The sequence below is a fragment of the Papio anubis genome, chromosome 7 (genome assembly GCF_008728515.1).
Source record: "Papio anubis isolate 15944 chromosome 7, Panubis1.0, whole genome shotgun sequence".
NCBI classification, from domain to species: Eukaryota; Metazoa; Chordata; class Mammalia; order Primates; family Cercopithecidae; genus Papio; species Papio anubis.
Window position 1 is genome coordinate 1,923,806 of NC_044982.1, and position 16,805 is coordinate 1,940,610.

The window sequence follows — 16,805 nt, forward strand, 5'->3', positions numbered from 1 at the left end:
AACTGGAGACACAAAACATCCACCTTAAGAGGAATAGTTATGCAAATTGTGGAATCATCATTATAATGGAGTTATGCAGTTATTAAAAAGAACGAAATAGGTGTATGTGTAGGCAGGGAATAATCTCCTTGACATTTTGTTGAATAAAAGAATCAGCCTTCAAAAACTATGTATAGTATGAAACATTTTTGTTAATTGTGTGTGTGTGTGTGCTTATGTGCTTAGCAAAATGTCTAGAAAAAAAGATGCCAGGCTATTAAAGTGGTCACCCCTGGTAGTGTGATGGGGTAGGGGAGTGGGATGAGGAGAAGGCTTTCTATTTTATTGTATACATATCTCTATTACTTGACTTAAGAAATGAGCATATATTACTTAGTCAATAAAACAAAAAGATTTTTTAGTGCTTGCAGCAAAAATGCTGATGTAACTTTAAACCAGGAGGAGCAATGTTAGGGCTTCCTCACTCTGCGAATTAGACTAAAGGTGACTTAGTTTTAAAGGCAACTAGAAAAGGCATTAATTATATTAATTAATGCATCAGCGGTTTCCATCTCAGCAAAGATGTCTTAATGAGGGGCTCGGGGCACCCATTATTTATCTTACAAATGCAGCTCCAGGGTCCTGACCGTGCCAGGCAGTGTAACACACATCCCCGCGGAGGGCTGGCGCTGCAGAAGCTCACGGTCCACCCCCTCCTGCCCACACCCGGCCTCACCCTCCCCTTCTCTTCGAGGATGACCTCTGTCCCAGTCCCACGGACCCCGATTCCTCCACGATCTGGCCCCTCCCCCCATACGTTGCATTCCAGGACTCCCGCAAAGGAATCACTTCAGCCTGGACTGCAAACCGCACTCCTACACCTCACTGTGGGCACCTTGGGGGTGTCCTCCAACATCCCCGCCCCGCCCTCTCTCTCGTGGCCTCCTTTCTTTCGAGCTGATGAGGAACTGGGGACCCAGAGTCGGCCTGCGTGAGGCCCGTACAGGTGGCTCCTGCAGTCTTTAGAGGCACAGGGTCGGTCTCCCCAGGCCGACCTGGTAAAATTCCTGCATCTCCTGCAGGCCGCCCTTCTCCGGCTTGGCCGGAACCAGCCTCTGGACCCCGGGCTCCTAGCCCGCGAGCACCAGGAGCTGTCCGCGGTGCTGACCGCAGGCGCTTCCCGCGCTCGGCCGATGCGCACGCGTCCCGGGAGGGGCGCGCGGGACCCGCCGGCGCCGCCACTGCGCAGCCTCCCGCGGGCTCCCCGCCCGGCGCAGCCTCCCGCGGCCTCCCCGCCGCCGCTGTCGCCCGGGCCGGCCATGGCGCTCAACAATTTCCTTTTCGCGCAGTGCGCCTGCTACTTCTTGGCCTTCCTGTTCAGCTTCGTGGTGGTGGTCCCGCTGTCCGAGAACGGCCACGACTTCCGCGGCCGCTGCCTGCTCTTCACCGAGGGCATGTGGCTGAGCGCCAACCTCACGGTGCAGGAGCGCGAGCGCTTCACGGTGCAGGAGTGGGGCCCACCGGCCGCCTGCCGCTTCAGCCTGCTCGCCAGCCTCCTGTCTCTGCTGCTGGCCGCCGCGCACGCCTGGCGCACGCTCTTCTTCCTCTGCAAGGGACACGAGGGGTAAGTGGGGGCCGCTCCCGGCGCGGCGCCCCTTCCATGCCCACAGCGCCCCCAGACCCGCCTCCCCAGGGGGGCGCGCGAGTCCCTCCGTCTCTCCGGTAGCTCCGAGGCCCGCAAATGTCAACAATCAGCCCTCACCCCCTCCATGCAGACCGCCCTTTGTCTACACACACATCTAGGGACCATGACGACCACTGGTCCTGCATACAAGGCCAGTGCCTCCCTTCCCCAAGTGCGCATCACCTCCCGCTTCCGGACATCTGCCCACTTGGGTTGCAGATGTTGCACCGTCATCACCCAGCAGGCCTGGACCTTCCTGGGCGGGCTCAGCCGGGCCACACTCGCCAGGACCGGCGACAGCTCCCAGCCCGGTCTAGGGCTTGCGCTGGGCTCTCCAGGTCCCAGTGACAAGGCGTACTGGGGAGCCCCACCCGGCACCATCGCCCCAGGCAAGGGACGGCAGACGGCTGTCTGGAGGGGAGCCACCCAGGCACACCTCGAGCTCAGGACTTGGTTCATGGAGAGAGACGGCAGGGCGAGGGCTGTGCCTTGTGGGCTCAGGGCCTTCCTCAACCTGGCCTCCATTTTCCTCTTTCTCTTTCCTGCTCCGGCAGGATACTGGATACTGGAGCCTATACAACCTGGTTCACCTGGGGTGCGGTGGTACCCTTAGCCAGTGGCGCCCTGGGGGCCCTCTGGGGGCCTACCCACTCCCTCTGTAGGGGCCCTTTGCGGGCTCACCCACTCCCTCTGCAGGTGCTCTCTGTGAACCCTCGCACCCCCCTGTGCACCCACCCGTCCCCCCTGTGCTCCCACCCGCCCCCTCTGTGCTCCCACCCACCCCCTGTGCGCCCACCCACCCCCTATGTGGCTGCCCTCTGTGGGCCCTCCCACTCCCCTGGCGGAGGCCTGCTGTGCCCTGGAGCAGCCCTAGATCCTGCAGAGGTTCCGGGAGAGCACTCATGAAACCCAGGCCCCTCCCAAACTCTGCCCCCACCCCCATCCTTTGTTGTAGGTTTTCACTCCCTGCCTGCGGGTGGGAGATGAGAAGGACTCAGAGGGGTGCGGGTGGCAGGAGTGGGGAGGCCCTCCTGTTGCCCACCCCCTGTGAGCCCACTGCTTGGTTTTGGCTGAGAGAGGGGCCAGAGAGGGGAAGAAGAGGGACTCCAGGGAGAAGGGAGGGAGCCAGGGCTATGCCGAGTGGGGCTGTAAAATCTGCAGGGAGGGGTGAGAATCCCAGCGCCTGTGGGTAGGAGCACCCTGGGGCTGCTGCAGCACAGTTCCACCAACTGGACTTAAAACCACTTGTCCCACCACCCGCTGCCTCTGTCGCACAGGGCGTCTTCTCTCTGCTTCTCTGTCCTCCCTCTTTTTACAGGGACACCAGTCACTGGATTCAGGGCCCACTCTAAACTCAGGGAGATCTTATCCTGAAATCCAGAGCTTAATTACACCTGCAAAGATGCTGTTTCCAAATAAAGTCACAATCACGGGTACCAGGGGTGGGACTTGGGCATAACTTTTGGGGAACACCATTCCACCCACGACACTAAGGTTCTGGGTGGGGGTCAGTAGCAAGCTGGCTGTCAGCCTGGGAGGACCCAGGTACTGTGGGGCCATGGACCCAAATTGTGTGACTGGAGCCCTGCTCAAGGTGGGGTCAGGCCAGGCGCAGGGTGGTGTCCTGTCCATCTGCAGCTGTCCTCCTCCCCTCAGCCCACTCCAGGGCTGGTGTCCCAAGAAGAGGCTTGAGACATCATCTGCACCCATGTTGCCAAACCCGAGAGTTACCCAGTCTGGGCTGTGTGTGCAGGGCAGGCAGGTGGAAGTCTCCCTGAATGAGACATGGCGTGAAGAGGGAGTGGGACAGCCAGCGAGTAAGGTCAGCTTCCCAAGGCTTGAGGTCCTTTAGTCTCGGAAGCTGAGGGTGAAGTGTGCAGGCCAGGTGGGGCCACAGTTGGTTCATTGCTCATGCACGTCTTCCCTGCCTCCTGGGTGTCCATCAGGGTGCCTGTGGTCCAACTGAGGCTGAGAGGTGGTGGCTGTCTAGATAGGACCCAGCTATGTGGTTGGAGTGATGTGAGATTTCATAGGGGGTTCCATCAGAGGCGGGGGACAGGGAGAGGGGAGAAAAGAGCCCCAGAGCTTGCAAGACAGGAGTCCAGGTCGCACAGGGCGTGGTCTGTTTTGCACACACTGGGCAGCAGACCCAGGGACGCCATAACAGCAGCTCTGCCTCTTGCTGTCTCACGGAAGGTGTCTGTCTGTCAGCCCTGGCAAACTGCCGGTACCATCTCCTTCCAAAGGCAGAAGACAGGTTCCTGGGGAGTCTTCAGGCCTTCCCAGCACTCTTTGTGGCATTCCATCCTCCCACGGGGTGGAGCCGACTGGGATGCAGGCCGACTGTGCGGCCTCTGCCGCAGCCCTGCTGACCGGCCCATATGGGATTTAGGAAGCCTTAGATGACCTGGTGTGCTCAGGGCCTGTGGGGGTTAGGGTGAGGGTTAGGATTGTTGAGGGGGTCTACATTGTGGAGGCTCACCATGGCCTTGACCCCACTGGAGGTCAGGCCCGGGCGACTCCTGCTTTCAGGGAGGGGGCCTGTGGTGGAGCATTTCAGGTTCAGCCCCTTTGCTTCAGTTCAGGGGTTCACCAATCTTCCCACCACTGACCTCTGCCCAGCCTGCTCTTTTCCAGGGACATGTGGTGCCCGTGTCCTTCTTGGCCATCAGGAATTAGTGGCTCAGGTCACGTGGTCATGTGGCCACCTGTCCCCCACCTCATGCACCGCACAGTCCATTGGCAGATGGGTTGTGCGATGACATCTGTCCAAAGTGTCAGCCCTCCATTGAGTTCTGGTTGTAGGCGTAGGTTAACGCTCTCAAGAGCCATCTCAGGCCACAGGTTCCCACCCTAGGGGACCCACGGCTGGGTGAAACCAAGGCAGGCATGCACTTATTCATCTCTGTGTCCTTAGGGCTGAGCACAGGGGATGGTGTGTAGGAGTCACCAGATAAAGTTTGTTGAATGACTGACAGAAAGATGCCTGGGTCCTGAGGCCTGCTGCCTTGTGGTCACTCACCTGGCCCTGATACCTGTGCAGACTCAGTTGTCTGGCCAACAGGTCCACCCTTCAGACTTGCCATGTCAGGAAGTTCTGGACCCCTGGGAAGATTGGGTCTGCAGGGCCCAGTGATAGGGCGGCCAATTCCAACTCAATTGTTGCTCCAGCTACATAGACTAGGCGAGCAAGTCCAGGTCGGTAAAGGGGACTCAGGACCAGCCAAGGGGCTGAGACAGGCCTTTATAGGGAGCTCCTGTGGTGGAAAAAGGCTCTCAGGGCCATCAACGGCCACTGGACATCCAGCCCATGGAGGAGCCTGCTGACCCCATCAGACTCTGGCCGCTAGAGAGCTGGGCCTGGTTAGGACGGCACACGCTCTAATCCTCTAAAGTGGACTCCACCCTCAGAGGCCACCCAGCTGCCCTCCCGCCAGTGCGAGCGCAGGGCCTGTTTGAGGTCTGTTTGAGGGTCACACGGCAGGTCCAGAGCTTGTGGAGCAGAGGCCATGTCTGAGGTGCCAGCTTCCTCTTCCTACGGGGGTGTCTTTCGTGCAGAGTCCGGGCCCTGAGAGCTCGTGCCCAGAAGTGTGAAGATTAGAGCGGGGGGGGGGGTAGCTTTTGCAGAGCGGTGTCATCTTGATGCTGCCTTATTGGCTGCTGATTGAATGAATGAATGAATGAATGGAATGGCGCCTGTGCTTCAGGGGGGGCTTGCCATTTCGGGGCAGAAGGGTTTGCTGAGGCAGCCATGGGCCTGGGGCGGCTGTGCTGAGAGGGAGCATTGAGGACTTGGGCTGGCAGCAGTTTGTGGTTGGCAGGCCAGAGGGGCACTGTGTTAAACTCATCTGCCTGCCCGGCTGAGCCTTCACATTGCTGGGCTTTCCAGGACAGTGGTCACCATGGAGATGGCACATCCTGGCAGCGCACCCTGAGCGGCAGTGAAGAGAGAGGGTTAACCCTGTGTGTGCCGGGCTCCTGTTTCTGACCACTGTCCTGGCCTGGCCTTGGTGAGGGAGAGGCTGGGTGGCCCTGTGACCTCTGGGGAGCTGGATCTGGGGAGGCTCTGGACACATCCAATGCTTTAACAACCTGGAGAGCCTGGGCAGGATCCCTGGAAACTGAGCAGAAAGGAATGAGAGGAGCAGACCGAGGCTGTCAGCCGGCAGCGGCCCCAGCCTGGGGTCCCTTCCCTGTCTCGTGGGGAACTCCTCGATCTGGTCATGGGAGAAGACTCCAAAATCGGGCCCATTTCATAGGGATGTGGCTGGATGTCTGAAGTCTCCAGATAATTGGCTTTTCTGTCTGTTGAAGGTTGTGTTGTGGCCCATGCTCAGCGGTGGAAGGGGACAGTGGGTCGCCTGGGCCCAGAGCCTCTGGCCGTATCTCAGGTGCGCTGGGCCAGGTATTTGCAGGCACTGGGGTCTTTCAGGGAGACCTTGCCCTTAGGGAGCCGGGCCACTCAGGGAAGCTTAAGCCGTGCACGTGCCTGTCTAGAATTCAGTGTATTATAGATGTGGAGGGTGCTGCCCCAGCCTCCCGAGGGGGATTGGGATGTGGCACTGGGTAACAGGCCCTAGCCCGACCTCACTGTCTGCACTGTGGTCAGCCTGGCCCTCCAGGGAGGTCTCTGGGATGGCCTGTCAGGGAAGTCTAGCAATGCCAGGTGCTGGAGGGTGCCGCTGCCAGACCAGGTCCCTGGGAGGACCGCAGGAGGGCTGCCCGGTGGGTGGAAGGGCGGATGTGCCCTGCGGGAGCCTGGCTAGGGACTGTCCTCTGCCCCCATTCCAGCACCATCCAGCGGGCCGGGTTTGATGCCAAGCAGCTTCCTTGCCTCTGGCTGTGGAGCTAACCCTGGCCATGCCTCGCCACCACCTCCTCCTTGGCTGCGGTGGAGCAGCTGGTCCAAGGCTGCAGAGGTGGAGTGGGCTTACTGTGCCCCGCTCTGTGACTATAGTGGAGGTGGTGCTGTCCACATCCCTGGCTAATGGGACCTGGACGGGTGGGTCACCTGGAGAGCAGCAGTGACTTTCAGTGGAGGGACCTGGTAGCAAGTTCCCACCTTGCTTTCCCACCCTTCCACCCCATTGCCCAAACCCAGCCAGAAGCCAGAGGGCACGGGGTCATTGCCATGGTCCGTATTTTTCAGCCTCCAGACAGAGAATGGAGGAGACGCACTGCGAAGAGCAGGTGGGAGACACTGGTACACGGTGATTCAGGCTTGGACTGGGCTAATGGAGCCAGTCCCACGTATGACAGCTCTGAGACTCACAGCACACTGGGCCAGAGAGGGACCGAGAATGACCCCGCACCCATCCTGGCAAACTTTTGCCACTGCTCTGTCATCAGAGAGCTTTGGATGTGGCGCTGCGATGGGGGTTGTGGCTTGTCTACTGGCACACGGTACCCACCCTCCAGCCATCTTTGACTGTGAGGCCTGGGCAGAGGCTTGATCACCCCCCACGCATAAGTGTATGAGTCCTGCTGGTCCTGCCCTCTTTGGTGTGGTTGTTGGGATCACAGCTCATGGCTTTAAGAGTGTCCCTGTGTCCTCTCCCCTTGTCTGGGACTCCTTGGGGTGGCTCAAGCCCTCCCATTCCTGGGGGGTGGTTCTGCTGTCAGCCCAGCGGTCACCAAAACAGTGTGGCTGGGGCTGGAGCCAGTGGACGGGTTCCTTGGAGGCACCAGATGTTACAAAGTAGCCTGGTGCCACCTGCTCTGAGTTGGGTGCTGTGGCCTGGGCTTATCCTCAGCATGTTGGCTGGGGCACCTCCCGGGACCAGGACTTCGTCTTTTGTATCACTCTGCCCTCTGTGCCCAGCACAGGGCAAGCGGGTACTCAGAAAGTGCCTGCTGAATGAATGAACAGGCAGCGCGCTGGCCTCCACGTTGCCTCATCAGCAGCTGCCGAGTTCGGATGATGGTGGCGTTGATGTTTTCTTGGCTGAGATTCCAGGGAGACCTTGTTTATTCAGTGATCACTGTGAAGCCGTTTCGTGGGTCACCTACCTTAGATCCAGCGTGCTGACAGCACACAGGCAAACATCCAGCCTGCTTGTAGGTGAGAGGCGGGAGCAGCCCCTTCTCAGCCGTGCTGCTCGTGCTGATGTCTGCCTGGGAGGAAGTCCCCCTCGGGGCTCCCACTGGAGGGACAGTCCCTATCCCTACCCCACGAGCCTCGGTGTGCATTCCAGGCTGAGCCCATGCCAGGCCCATTGGAAGGACTTTGAATCTTGTTGGAGCAATTCAGAGATGGTGGACGTTTGCATGCCAGGCAGGAGGGCCGGGTGGGGTGGGTGTCCCGACCACGTGCCTGGTATCCTCAGAAGAGGAAACATGAGCCTCCTCTGAAAGCCATGGCCGTGTGCGCCCTGGCAGAGGCCTCAGACCCCTGGGGCAGTGTGGCCCAGCCCTAAGCGAGCTCCTTCCTCATGACCCTGCCTCCTGTGCTCCCCATGCTCTGGCCCTGGTCAGATGGGCCCAATCACAGCCCAGCCTTTTAAGTTTAAACGGATAAACCAGAGTCAGCCCATCAAACAAGTCCTACCAGGGGTCCAGGCCACGCGCTGATGACCTGCGGGTGAATGGATGCTCTCAGCACCACAGGCTGGGGGCTTGTAAACAACAGGCATTTACTGCTCATACTTCTGGAGCCTGGAGATCTGGGATCCAGGCTGGGATCCAGGTTCGATGCCTGCTGAGGGCCCATTCCTCTTGCTGTGTCCTTATCTGCTGGGAGCTCGGTGGGGTTTCTTCTGGGAGGGCGCTCATTTCATTCATGAGGCTTCACCCTCATGACCTCCTCTCCTCCCAAAGACCCCACTTTTAACCCCTCAGCGGACTGTAACATAAGGATTTGGGGGGACACAAGCACCTGGGCCAGAGCTGCTGGTGACTGTGTGTGGGCGGCTTTGGAAGGGTGTCATTCATTTCCACCCTGGGTGCAACCTCTTTTATGAAATGATGGGGACCAGGGTTCCAGGTCCTGGGTCTTTGGGAAGGTGTGACCTGCAGCCCAGGGCGGGCACGTGGAGCTGCCCAAGGGACTGCAGGAACGGGGAGCAACCCCTCGAGGCACCACAGGGCCCAACCCAGGAATCCTGAGGGTCTGGAGGTGCTGCTGGCGGGGGTCGCCCAGGAGGTGGCCTCCTGTTTCTGGCTGCAGCCTTGGGGCAGGGGTCTCCTGGGTGGTGGTGTCCAGTGAGCCTGCCCCTCCTGTCTCTGGCTGCAGCTTGGTGGGGGGTCTCCCGGGAGGTGGTGTCCAGTGAATCTGCCCCTCTTGTCTCTGGCTGCAGCTTGGTGGGGGTCTCCCAGGAGGTGGCGTCCAGTGAGTCTGCCCCTCCTATCTCTGGCTGCAGCTTGGTGGGGGTCTCCCGGGAGGTGGTGTCCAGTGAGTCTGCCCCTCTTGTCTCTGGCTGCAGCTTGGTGGGGGTCTCCCGGGAGGCGGCGTCCAGTGAGTCTGCCCCTCTTGTCTCTGGCTGCAGCTCCTTCTTCTCCGCCTTCCTGAACCTCCTGGTCAGCGCCTTCGTGGTCTTCCTGGTCTTCATTGCCAGCACCATCGTGAGTGTGGGCTTCACCATGTGGTGCGACACCATCACCGAGAAGGGCACCGTAGCCCACAGGTGCGCCTGCCCCACCTGCCTCGGCCTCAGCCTCGGCCCACCTCCCCTGAAAATCCCTTGACACCCTGCCCTGCTCCGGTGATCTTCCCTCGTGAAGCCCATCCTGAGTCTGCAGTCCCTGGTCCCACTGTGCCCCTGCCTGTGTATAGCTGGACAGGCCCTCTCCTGAGACCTGCCCCGCAACATTGATACCTTCCCGCTCTGGGAGCAGGGAGCATCACACGTCACACACGAGCGATCATCCCTAGGGCTGAATATGGCTGGGGGTGACTCCAGGTGATCAGAGACTCTGGCTGCCCTGTCCTTGCCACCAGGGCTTGCGTGACAGATCCCATGCAGCATAGCCCCAGGTCCTGGGAAGCTCGATGTGACCACACAGCTGGAGACCCTTGGGCTTCTGTCCTGTGCTGGCTGAATGCGAGAGCCCAGGGAGAGCATTAGGCTCAGGGCTTTGGTCCCCAGGGTGTGGGATTTGGAAGATGGTGGAGGGGACAGGTATGGTGAAGAACAGGAGCAGAGAAAGCTTCTGGTAGGGTGAGGGTCAGCTCCCAGGCGGGTTGGGGATGAAGGCCTTTGAGCCATGGTGGTCCCTCTGGGATCTTAGCAGGGGCATCATTTGGCTTGTGGGGGGCCCCAGAGTGGAGCACGGTGACTGCCTGCCCCCAACAGTGGGATGCCCAGCCCTGAGGGGCACCATCCAGTGCCCCAGGCCAAAACCCTGGAAGACAGGAACCCTCCAGAGTTTCCACGTTCTTCCTTTAAGCAAACCGAGACCTGAAACCGCAGCATCTGCAATAGATGGCAGCAGAGCCGAGGGGCTCCCTGCCTGTCTGTTCCGTGCCTCCACTCTGGGGTACCTGGGGCACAAACCAGAGGAAAGCGTGAGCACCTGGGCGTGTGGCCCTGCAGGGCCTCCCGTGCTGAGCTGTGCCCTGTGCCCCATCCTGCACTGTCCCAGCTCCGCCTGCTGGCTCTGGCCACCTGTTTCCCGAGAGCGTGGGCAACCCCTGGTATACAGGCAAAGTTTCCTCGGCCTCACGGACACCGTTTCCAGCCCTTCAGCCCCTCCAGGGGCTGTGGGGGCTGCTGGGCTCCCTGTCTCTGGCACCCTGCTTCTGTCAATGTGTCCTGGCTTTATGTTTTATGTTGGGGGTGCAGGACACCGGGAGCCCAGGCCTGGCTCACTCCCGGGCCCTCTGATGCCCACTGCCTCCACAGATGCCTCTGTGATGGGGACAGAGCCTCTGGGCAGCGTTGGTGGGGACGCCACCTCCATCTCTGTATGGCTGAGGCAGGTCTGCATCTCCTGCCTCTGAGACCCTGTGACCCTCAGAGTGTGGAGCACAGGGGCAGAGGGTCCGGGACAGCAGAGGCTGAGCCGGTGTCTTCCAGCCGTCCAGGGCCAGGATGGGGAGGGGCCTGGCCTCTGAGACCCTGTGACCCTCAGAGTGTGGGGGATGGGGTTAGAGGGTCCGGGAGAGCAGAGGCTGAGCTGGTGTCTTCCAGCCGTCCAGGGCCAGGATGGGGAGGGGCCTGGAGGTTTCCTTTCCCGAAGGCTGTACTGCTCCATGGAGGAGGCCTCGAGGCCGATCGCCCGTGGTGTCCTCGGAGACTCCCTGCTGCCCCCCAACCATTGTAGGGCAAAGTTCGTGCCTCTCTGGCCAGCGGCTCAGCCATGTCCTGCACTGGCTGTCCTGGTGGTCACCTTCCACCCTACGTCCTCCTGTTTTAGCTGTGAAGAGCTTCAGGACATCGACTTGGAGCTGGGTGTGGACAACTCCGCCTTCTACGATCAGTTTGCAATTGCCCAGGTAGGGGCTCTGGGCAGGAGGGGAGGCTTGCAATGCTGGGAATGCTGGGAGGGGGGCATTTACGGCTGGACACTCGCTGAGCTCTCCCCCTATCCAGAGGAGGAGGCAGGCTCCTGTGCAGATAAGGTGGTTGGCAACGGGACCAGGCAGTGGGAGCACTCCGGAAGGCTTCCTGCAGGTGGGGGAGGGCTGGGCTTTTGTAGGTGGGTTTGGGGAGGAGATGGCCACAGTGAGTTAGGATCAGGAAGTGGCAAGGCCCTGGAGTCTGGAGTGAGAAGTGTTGGAGGAGGTGGTGTCAGAAATGAAACCAGACATCAGATCCTGGGGGTCCAGTGCAGGGACGAGGGCCTTGGACTTTGGTGCCAGCATGAGGTGAGCCTGTTCAGGTCAGTGCTGGAGGCTTAGGGACGTCCCCTAGCCGGGGGGACGCTGACACGGAGTCCAGGGACGTCCCCTAGCCAGGGGGACGCTGACACGGAGTCCAGGGACGTCCCCTAGCCAGGGGGACGCTGACACGGAGTCCAGGGATGTCCCCTAGCCAGGGGGACACTGACACGGAGTCCAAGGAAGGATGCAGGGGATCCCACTTGGGAATTCAGAAGATTTGCCACCCTACCCTTGTATAAGCTGCGTCCCCCACCCCCTAGGAGACTCGGTGGGGGACCATGGTAGACCCCACTCTGAGGGACCCTATTTGCTGAAATGCAGACCTGTGGGGACACATCAGTGGTCTGTGAGGGCCGAAGGGGGAACCCTGGAATTGGGTTTGCTCCTTGAAGTCTGCAGGTGTGCCCCAGATGGAGGTGACGCAGAGGAGGGGTGCCGGGTGGGGTTGGCTGAGACCAGACACCTGGCTCCTGCCAGCACTGATCAGGGCCCACCGGCTTCAGATCCACTTCCGGACCCCAGACTGGCCTCTGAAGGCTCTTGCTGGCTGTGGCTGGCTGAGGACGCTTCTCCTGGTCAGAACCCTCCAAGGGGCTGCCATAGGTGGGCCTGAGTGTTCTTTGCCGTGATGAACTGGATCTGTCAAAGACACTTCCATGCAAATTTAGTGAGTGGAAGAGGCCTCAGGCCTAATTTGTGCCAATTGGATTAAGGTTGTGAGTGCAGTCAGATGACAAATACGCTCAAATGAGAATCAGCTTAATGTGGCTCAGGCCTGGTTCTGATTAAATTGTTTCTCCTTCAACTGTTTGGAAACAGCGGCTAAAGGTCAATTTATTCTGGTGGTTGAAGGAGCCTCCGCTGTTTACCCGCCCTCCTTAGAGCCCACAGGCCCGAGCTGCTGCAGGAGAACGCGCTCGCCGCTGGCCACTGCCCCTCCCCAGGGCCTCTGGCTGGCCTGGAGTCGGGGTGGGTCTGAGTGCCCAGGGCTTGTGCTCCAGAGTGGGTTCCGGGAGGGACGCAGGTGCTGGAAAACGATGCTGGCTGCAGGAAAGAACTCAGAAGATTGATCTTGGGCAGGGTCTTCAGGATCCGGCCCTGCCCCATGTCCTCAGCCTCCTCCTTCCTCTGAGTCCCCTCCTTTCCCTGCAGAGCAGAGCCTGGGAGCTGGTGGGAGGGGGGTGCGCTGACAGCGGACCCCCAACGGCCTCTGACCCTGCCCCTGCCCTCTGTGCAGTTTGGCCTCTGGGCCTCATGGCTGGCCTGGCTGGCCATCACCACGCTGGCCTTCCTGAAGGTGTACCACAACTACCGCCAGGAGGACCTGCTGGACAGCCTGATCCACGAGAAGGAGCTGCTGCTGGCCCGGCCGTCCCCACGCACCTCCTTCCAAGAGGAGAAGAGCGCCGTCATTTAGGCACCGCGCGGGCAGGGGAGCTGGCCCCTGACCTCCCGGCTGCGCTTGGGGGCGTGGGCCTGCCTGGGGAAGCAGCTGGGGGGCTCTGCCTGGGCCCTGGCCACATGCAGCCCTGCGTGTGTCCCCTCGAGCGTAGTGAGGTGAGCGCCCCAGTGCCCACTCATGAGCCTAGCAGTGGACTGGGTGGGTGCTGGCTCCCTGATGAGGATGGTGCAGAGAGACTATGGGTGTGGGGCGGGGGGTGGGGGGCACCTCCAGGCCTCGCACAGGGCCCCATGGCTGTCCCAGTAGGACCTGACTGGCCAGCCTGGGTGGAGGGCGTCCAGCTGGTCTCCCCCAACCCTGGCCAGATGCTGTCTCCATGCCAGCTGGCCCAGGGGTGGCCAGACGTCACTCAGCCCTGAACGAATTCTGCATGAATTCTGCCATCCAGGCAGAGGCTACGTGTGGGGAGGAGCTCATGGCACCTTCCAGCCTCTGACCCCAGGTTGGCCCCTCCCCGGCTGAGTCCCCCTCCTGGGTGGGTGCCATAGGCCTGGGACACCCCGTGGCCGGGCTCAGGGAGGCTTCTGAGGCCTGTGAGTTCGCCTCACTGTGTGTGGGTCCTGTCTGTGCTTGGCTGAGGGGCACGGAGGTGGTAATCTGGGCTCCACAGAGTCAGGGGCATCATCTGGTTGGGGATTTGGGGGGCACACTTACCACACAGAGGATTGGGCCAGGAGCCATGGCAGGGGATGTGATTCTGTGAGTGCCTTTGTGCATGGGAGGGTGTGATTGTGTATGTGAGTGCATGAGAGGATGTGACTGTGAGTGTGCATGTGCGCGTGTGACTGCATGTGTGGGTGTGACAGTGTAGGTGTGACTGTACATGGGAAGGTGTGACTGAGTGTGCATGGGAGGGTGTGAGTGTGCATGAGTGTGCATGTGAGGGTGTGTGACAGTGTATGTGACGGTGTGACTGAGTTTGCATGTTAGGGTGTGACTGTGAGTGTATGTGAGGGTGTGACTGTTGTGCATGTGAGGGTGTGACTGCATGTGAGGGTGTGACTGCATGTGAGGGTGTGACTGTGAGTGTATGTGAGGGTGTGACTACATGTGAGGGTGTGACTGCATGTGAGAGGGTGTGACTGTCGTGCATGTGAAGGCTTGATTGTGAGTGTGCATGGGAGGCTGTGAGTGAGTGCGTGTGAGGGTGACTGTACCTGTGGCGTGAGTGTGCATGTAGGGCATGTGGGGAGGAATGTGGGTGAGTGCCTGGGTGCCTGGGCAGGTGTGTCTGCACAGTGTGCATGGCATGTGCGTGAGGAACCGCATGTGAATGTGCGTGTGTTGCATGTGAGCGTGTGCATGCCCGTGCGTGTGCATATGTGTGTGAGCATTGTGTGCGTGATGGGAGCCGTGGGTGCTGTGTGGACAGCCCCTCTGCCCCTCCCATGGGCTCCCACATCCAGCATCCACCTGAGAGAGGAGGGAACGCCTTCCCATTCTGCAGAGTCTGTGTGCTGACGCCCCACAGAGGCAAGTGGAGGAGCTGGGATGTGAACCTGGGACCCCAGGATAGGGGGCTGCTTGGCTGTTGACCCTACCCCTCAGGAGAACCCAGGGTCCACCTCTACAGGACTCATTCCAGGGGTGGGGGCCTCCTCACCCGGGGCTCGATGAGCGGCTGTCTCTTTCTTGGCTTGAGTGCTGCCGAGTGCTCCCTGCTGCTGCGCCCACCCTCCCAGGGAGACTCGAGCCCCTAGCTCCCTGTGTTGGTGACCCACCCCGTCCACCATCAGCAGCTGGCTGGTGTCTCTGGGTGGCTGGGCACCAGCCTCCTGGAGGCCACGTGCCTGGGTCCACATGGAGGGTCCCGGTGGGGGCATCACCCTGGGTCCCGCGAGTGAGGCTGGCAGGTGACCAGTCACACTGTGGCGAAGGCAGGTTCCCATTGGGGGCGTCAAGGCCGGGGGATCGAGGCTCTGGAAGCTCAAGGGGGCTGTGGCCTTGGGGCCCAGCTGAGTTTCCAGCTGGCAGCCAGGTCCTTGAGGGAAGGGGTTTGGACAGAATCCGAGGCCCCCTAAGCTGATGGGCTTCCCTGTCTCCCCTGCCAGCCCTGACCCACTGAACAGGGGACTCTTTCCAGCCCGGAGAGCTCCTTGTCTGTGTCCCCAGCAGAAGGTGGGGTGGCTCCTGCCTCACCCTCTGCCCAGCCCTGATCCAGGCCAGAGCCATCTAGGGCCCCAGAAGGAGGGGCAGGAGGCAGGGGTGGTTCTGGAACCTGAGGGTTGGCTCCGGTTGGGTCTGTCCTCGGGGCTGCACTGCTGGATCCCAGGAGCTGGAACAGCCCCACAGCCAGGGTGACAGAAATCCTTAGCTGCATGCAGACACAGACCCACCCCGGACTGGGTTGTCCCCGGAGCCCAGACACATCACCCTGGGAAGGGGCAGCTGGGCCTGAATTGTGCTGGGCAGGGGCTGGGCGCCCTGGTTGTGGGTTCTCCAGGGTCCCTTAGGGGGCTGGGCCTCTCCCCAGGAAGGAAGGTGGGAAGTACAGGCATGACCCGGGGTTCCTGAGGGGGGTCCGCCAAGTTGCTTCTGAGATGCCTTTGCTTCTCTCCTGGCTGTCTGATAATGGATATCTCTGTTCTAATTCCACTCTGGCTAAACTGAAAGTAAAGACCCTTAAGCTTACATGTGTCTACCCCTCAGAGTCAGAATAAAAACAAAAGCGCCTGAGTCTCCAGCAGGCATGAGGAGTGTGTGGGGTTCTCTCTGCCCTCTCCGCGGTCAGCCGGCCTGGCTCGTGGTTTTAACTGTCTGGAATGTGTGGGTCACACGCAGTGCCCTCGGGCTTTGGGCCTTTTGTGTCCGAAGCTTTTAGGAATTGGAAGATGGCCTTCCCAAGGTTCTGCCGTCCTCTCTGTACATTTTCTACTGGCTTCGAGTCTCACTGCTTCTTGTGCTGCTTCCCCAGGTGGGAGGATCAATTTTGAAGGATTTCTTGGGGGTGTGGTGCCCATCTTTGAGCAATATTTGTTGAGCACCTGAGATCATAGCATAGGACCCCGCAAAGCCAGGCATGTCCTTGTGTTGCCTTTGCAGTGGACAGGCAGCCGCAGCTGGGGGAGATCGGCCTGGGCGGCATCCCCCATCAGAACCACGGCTGGAGGGGTGGCCCAAGCACACAGAGAGAGGGCTGAGCCTGGGTCTATGACTGCCCTGAGACCCAACCTCTAGTAGCCGCTGCTTCTGCATCCAGAATATGGGGCAGGAATCTGCCCATCCTCCTCCCTGGGTGGGGTGGGCGGGGCTGGGCCTGGGTAGGTGGGGCTGTGGTGACTGTGGGGAGAGCATGATGCTGGAGGGTTCCCGGGGGAGCCCCCACCATGGTCCCTTCTGGGCCACTTCTGGAAACAGCCCTTTTTGTTGCCTCCAACCACAACTCTGGGCTCCCTGGATTCCAAAGCTGAAAGCGACCCTGGAGACCACTGCGCCTGTTCCCTGGCACCTGGAGTTGTGGGGATACACCCTGACTGCAGGGTGAAGGGAGCCAGCCGGGCATCCCTCAAGACTGGAGACGGGGAGGTTCCAGGGGCCCAGGACATCCACTCTGGCCACTGAGGCCGATTCCTTAGCAAATCGGTTCTGGTTTCTCTTGTTTCTTTTTCTTTTTTTTTTTTGAGACGGAGTCTCTCTCTGTCCCCCAGGCTGTAGTGCAGTGGCGCGATCTCGGCTCACTGCAAGCTCCGCCTCCCGGGTTCACGCCATTCTCCTGCCTCAGCCTCCCGAGTAGCTGGACTACAGGCGCCTGCCACCGTGCCCGGCTAGTTTTTTGTATTTTTAGTAGAGACGGGGTTTCACTGTGGTCTCGATCTCCTGACCTTGTGATCCGCCCGCCTCGGCCTCCCAAAGTGCTGGGA

General features: G+C 60.4%; 1 protein-coding gene and 1 pseudogene across 2 annotated transcripts; both read left to right on the top strand.

The window, feature by feature from the left end:
* The first annotated feature begins 295 nt into the window (after positions 1 to 295).
* Positions 296 to 15,631, top strand: TMEM179 (transmembrane protein 179). Its single transcript, XM_003902330.5, has 4 exons — positions 296 to 1,603; positions 9,148 to 9,285; positions 11,018 to 11,096; positions 12,721 to 15,631. The coding sequence occupies exons 1-4, from the start codon at positions 1,173 to 1,175 to the stop codon at positions 12,898 to 12,900; spliced, it is 828 nt and encodes a 275-aa protein (XP_003902379.2). The 5' UTR covers positions 296 to 1,172; the 3' UTR covers positions 12,901 to 15,631.
* On the top strand, positions 13,005 to 15,641 carry LOC110743655 (annotated as a pseudogene). Its single transcript, XR_004184744.1, has 2 exons — positions 13,005 to 13,083; positions 14,078 to 15,641. The product of XR_004184744.1 is annotated as an uncharacterized LOC110743655 (transcript).
* Positions 15,642 to 16,805: the final 1,164 nt, after the last annotated feature.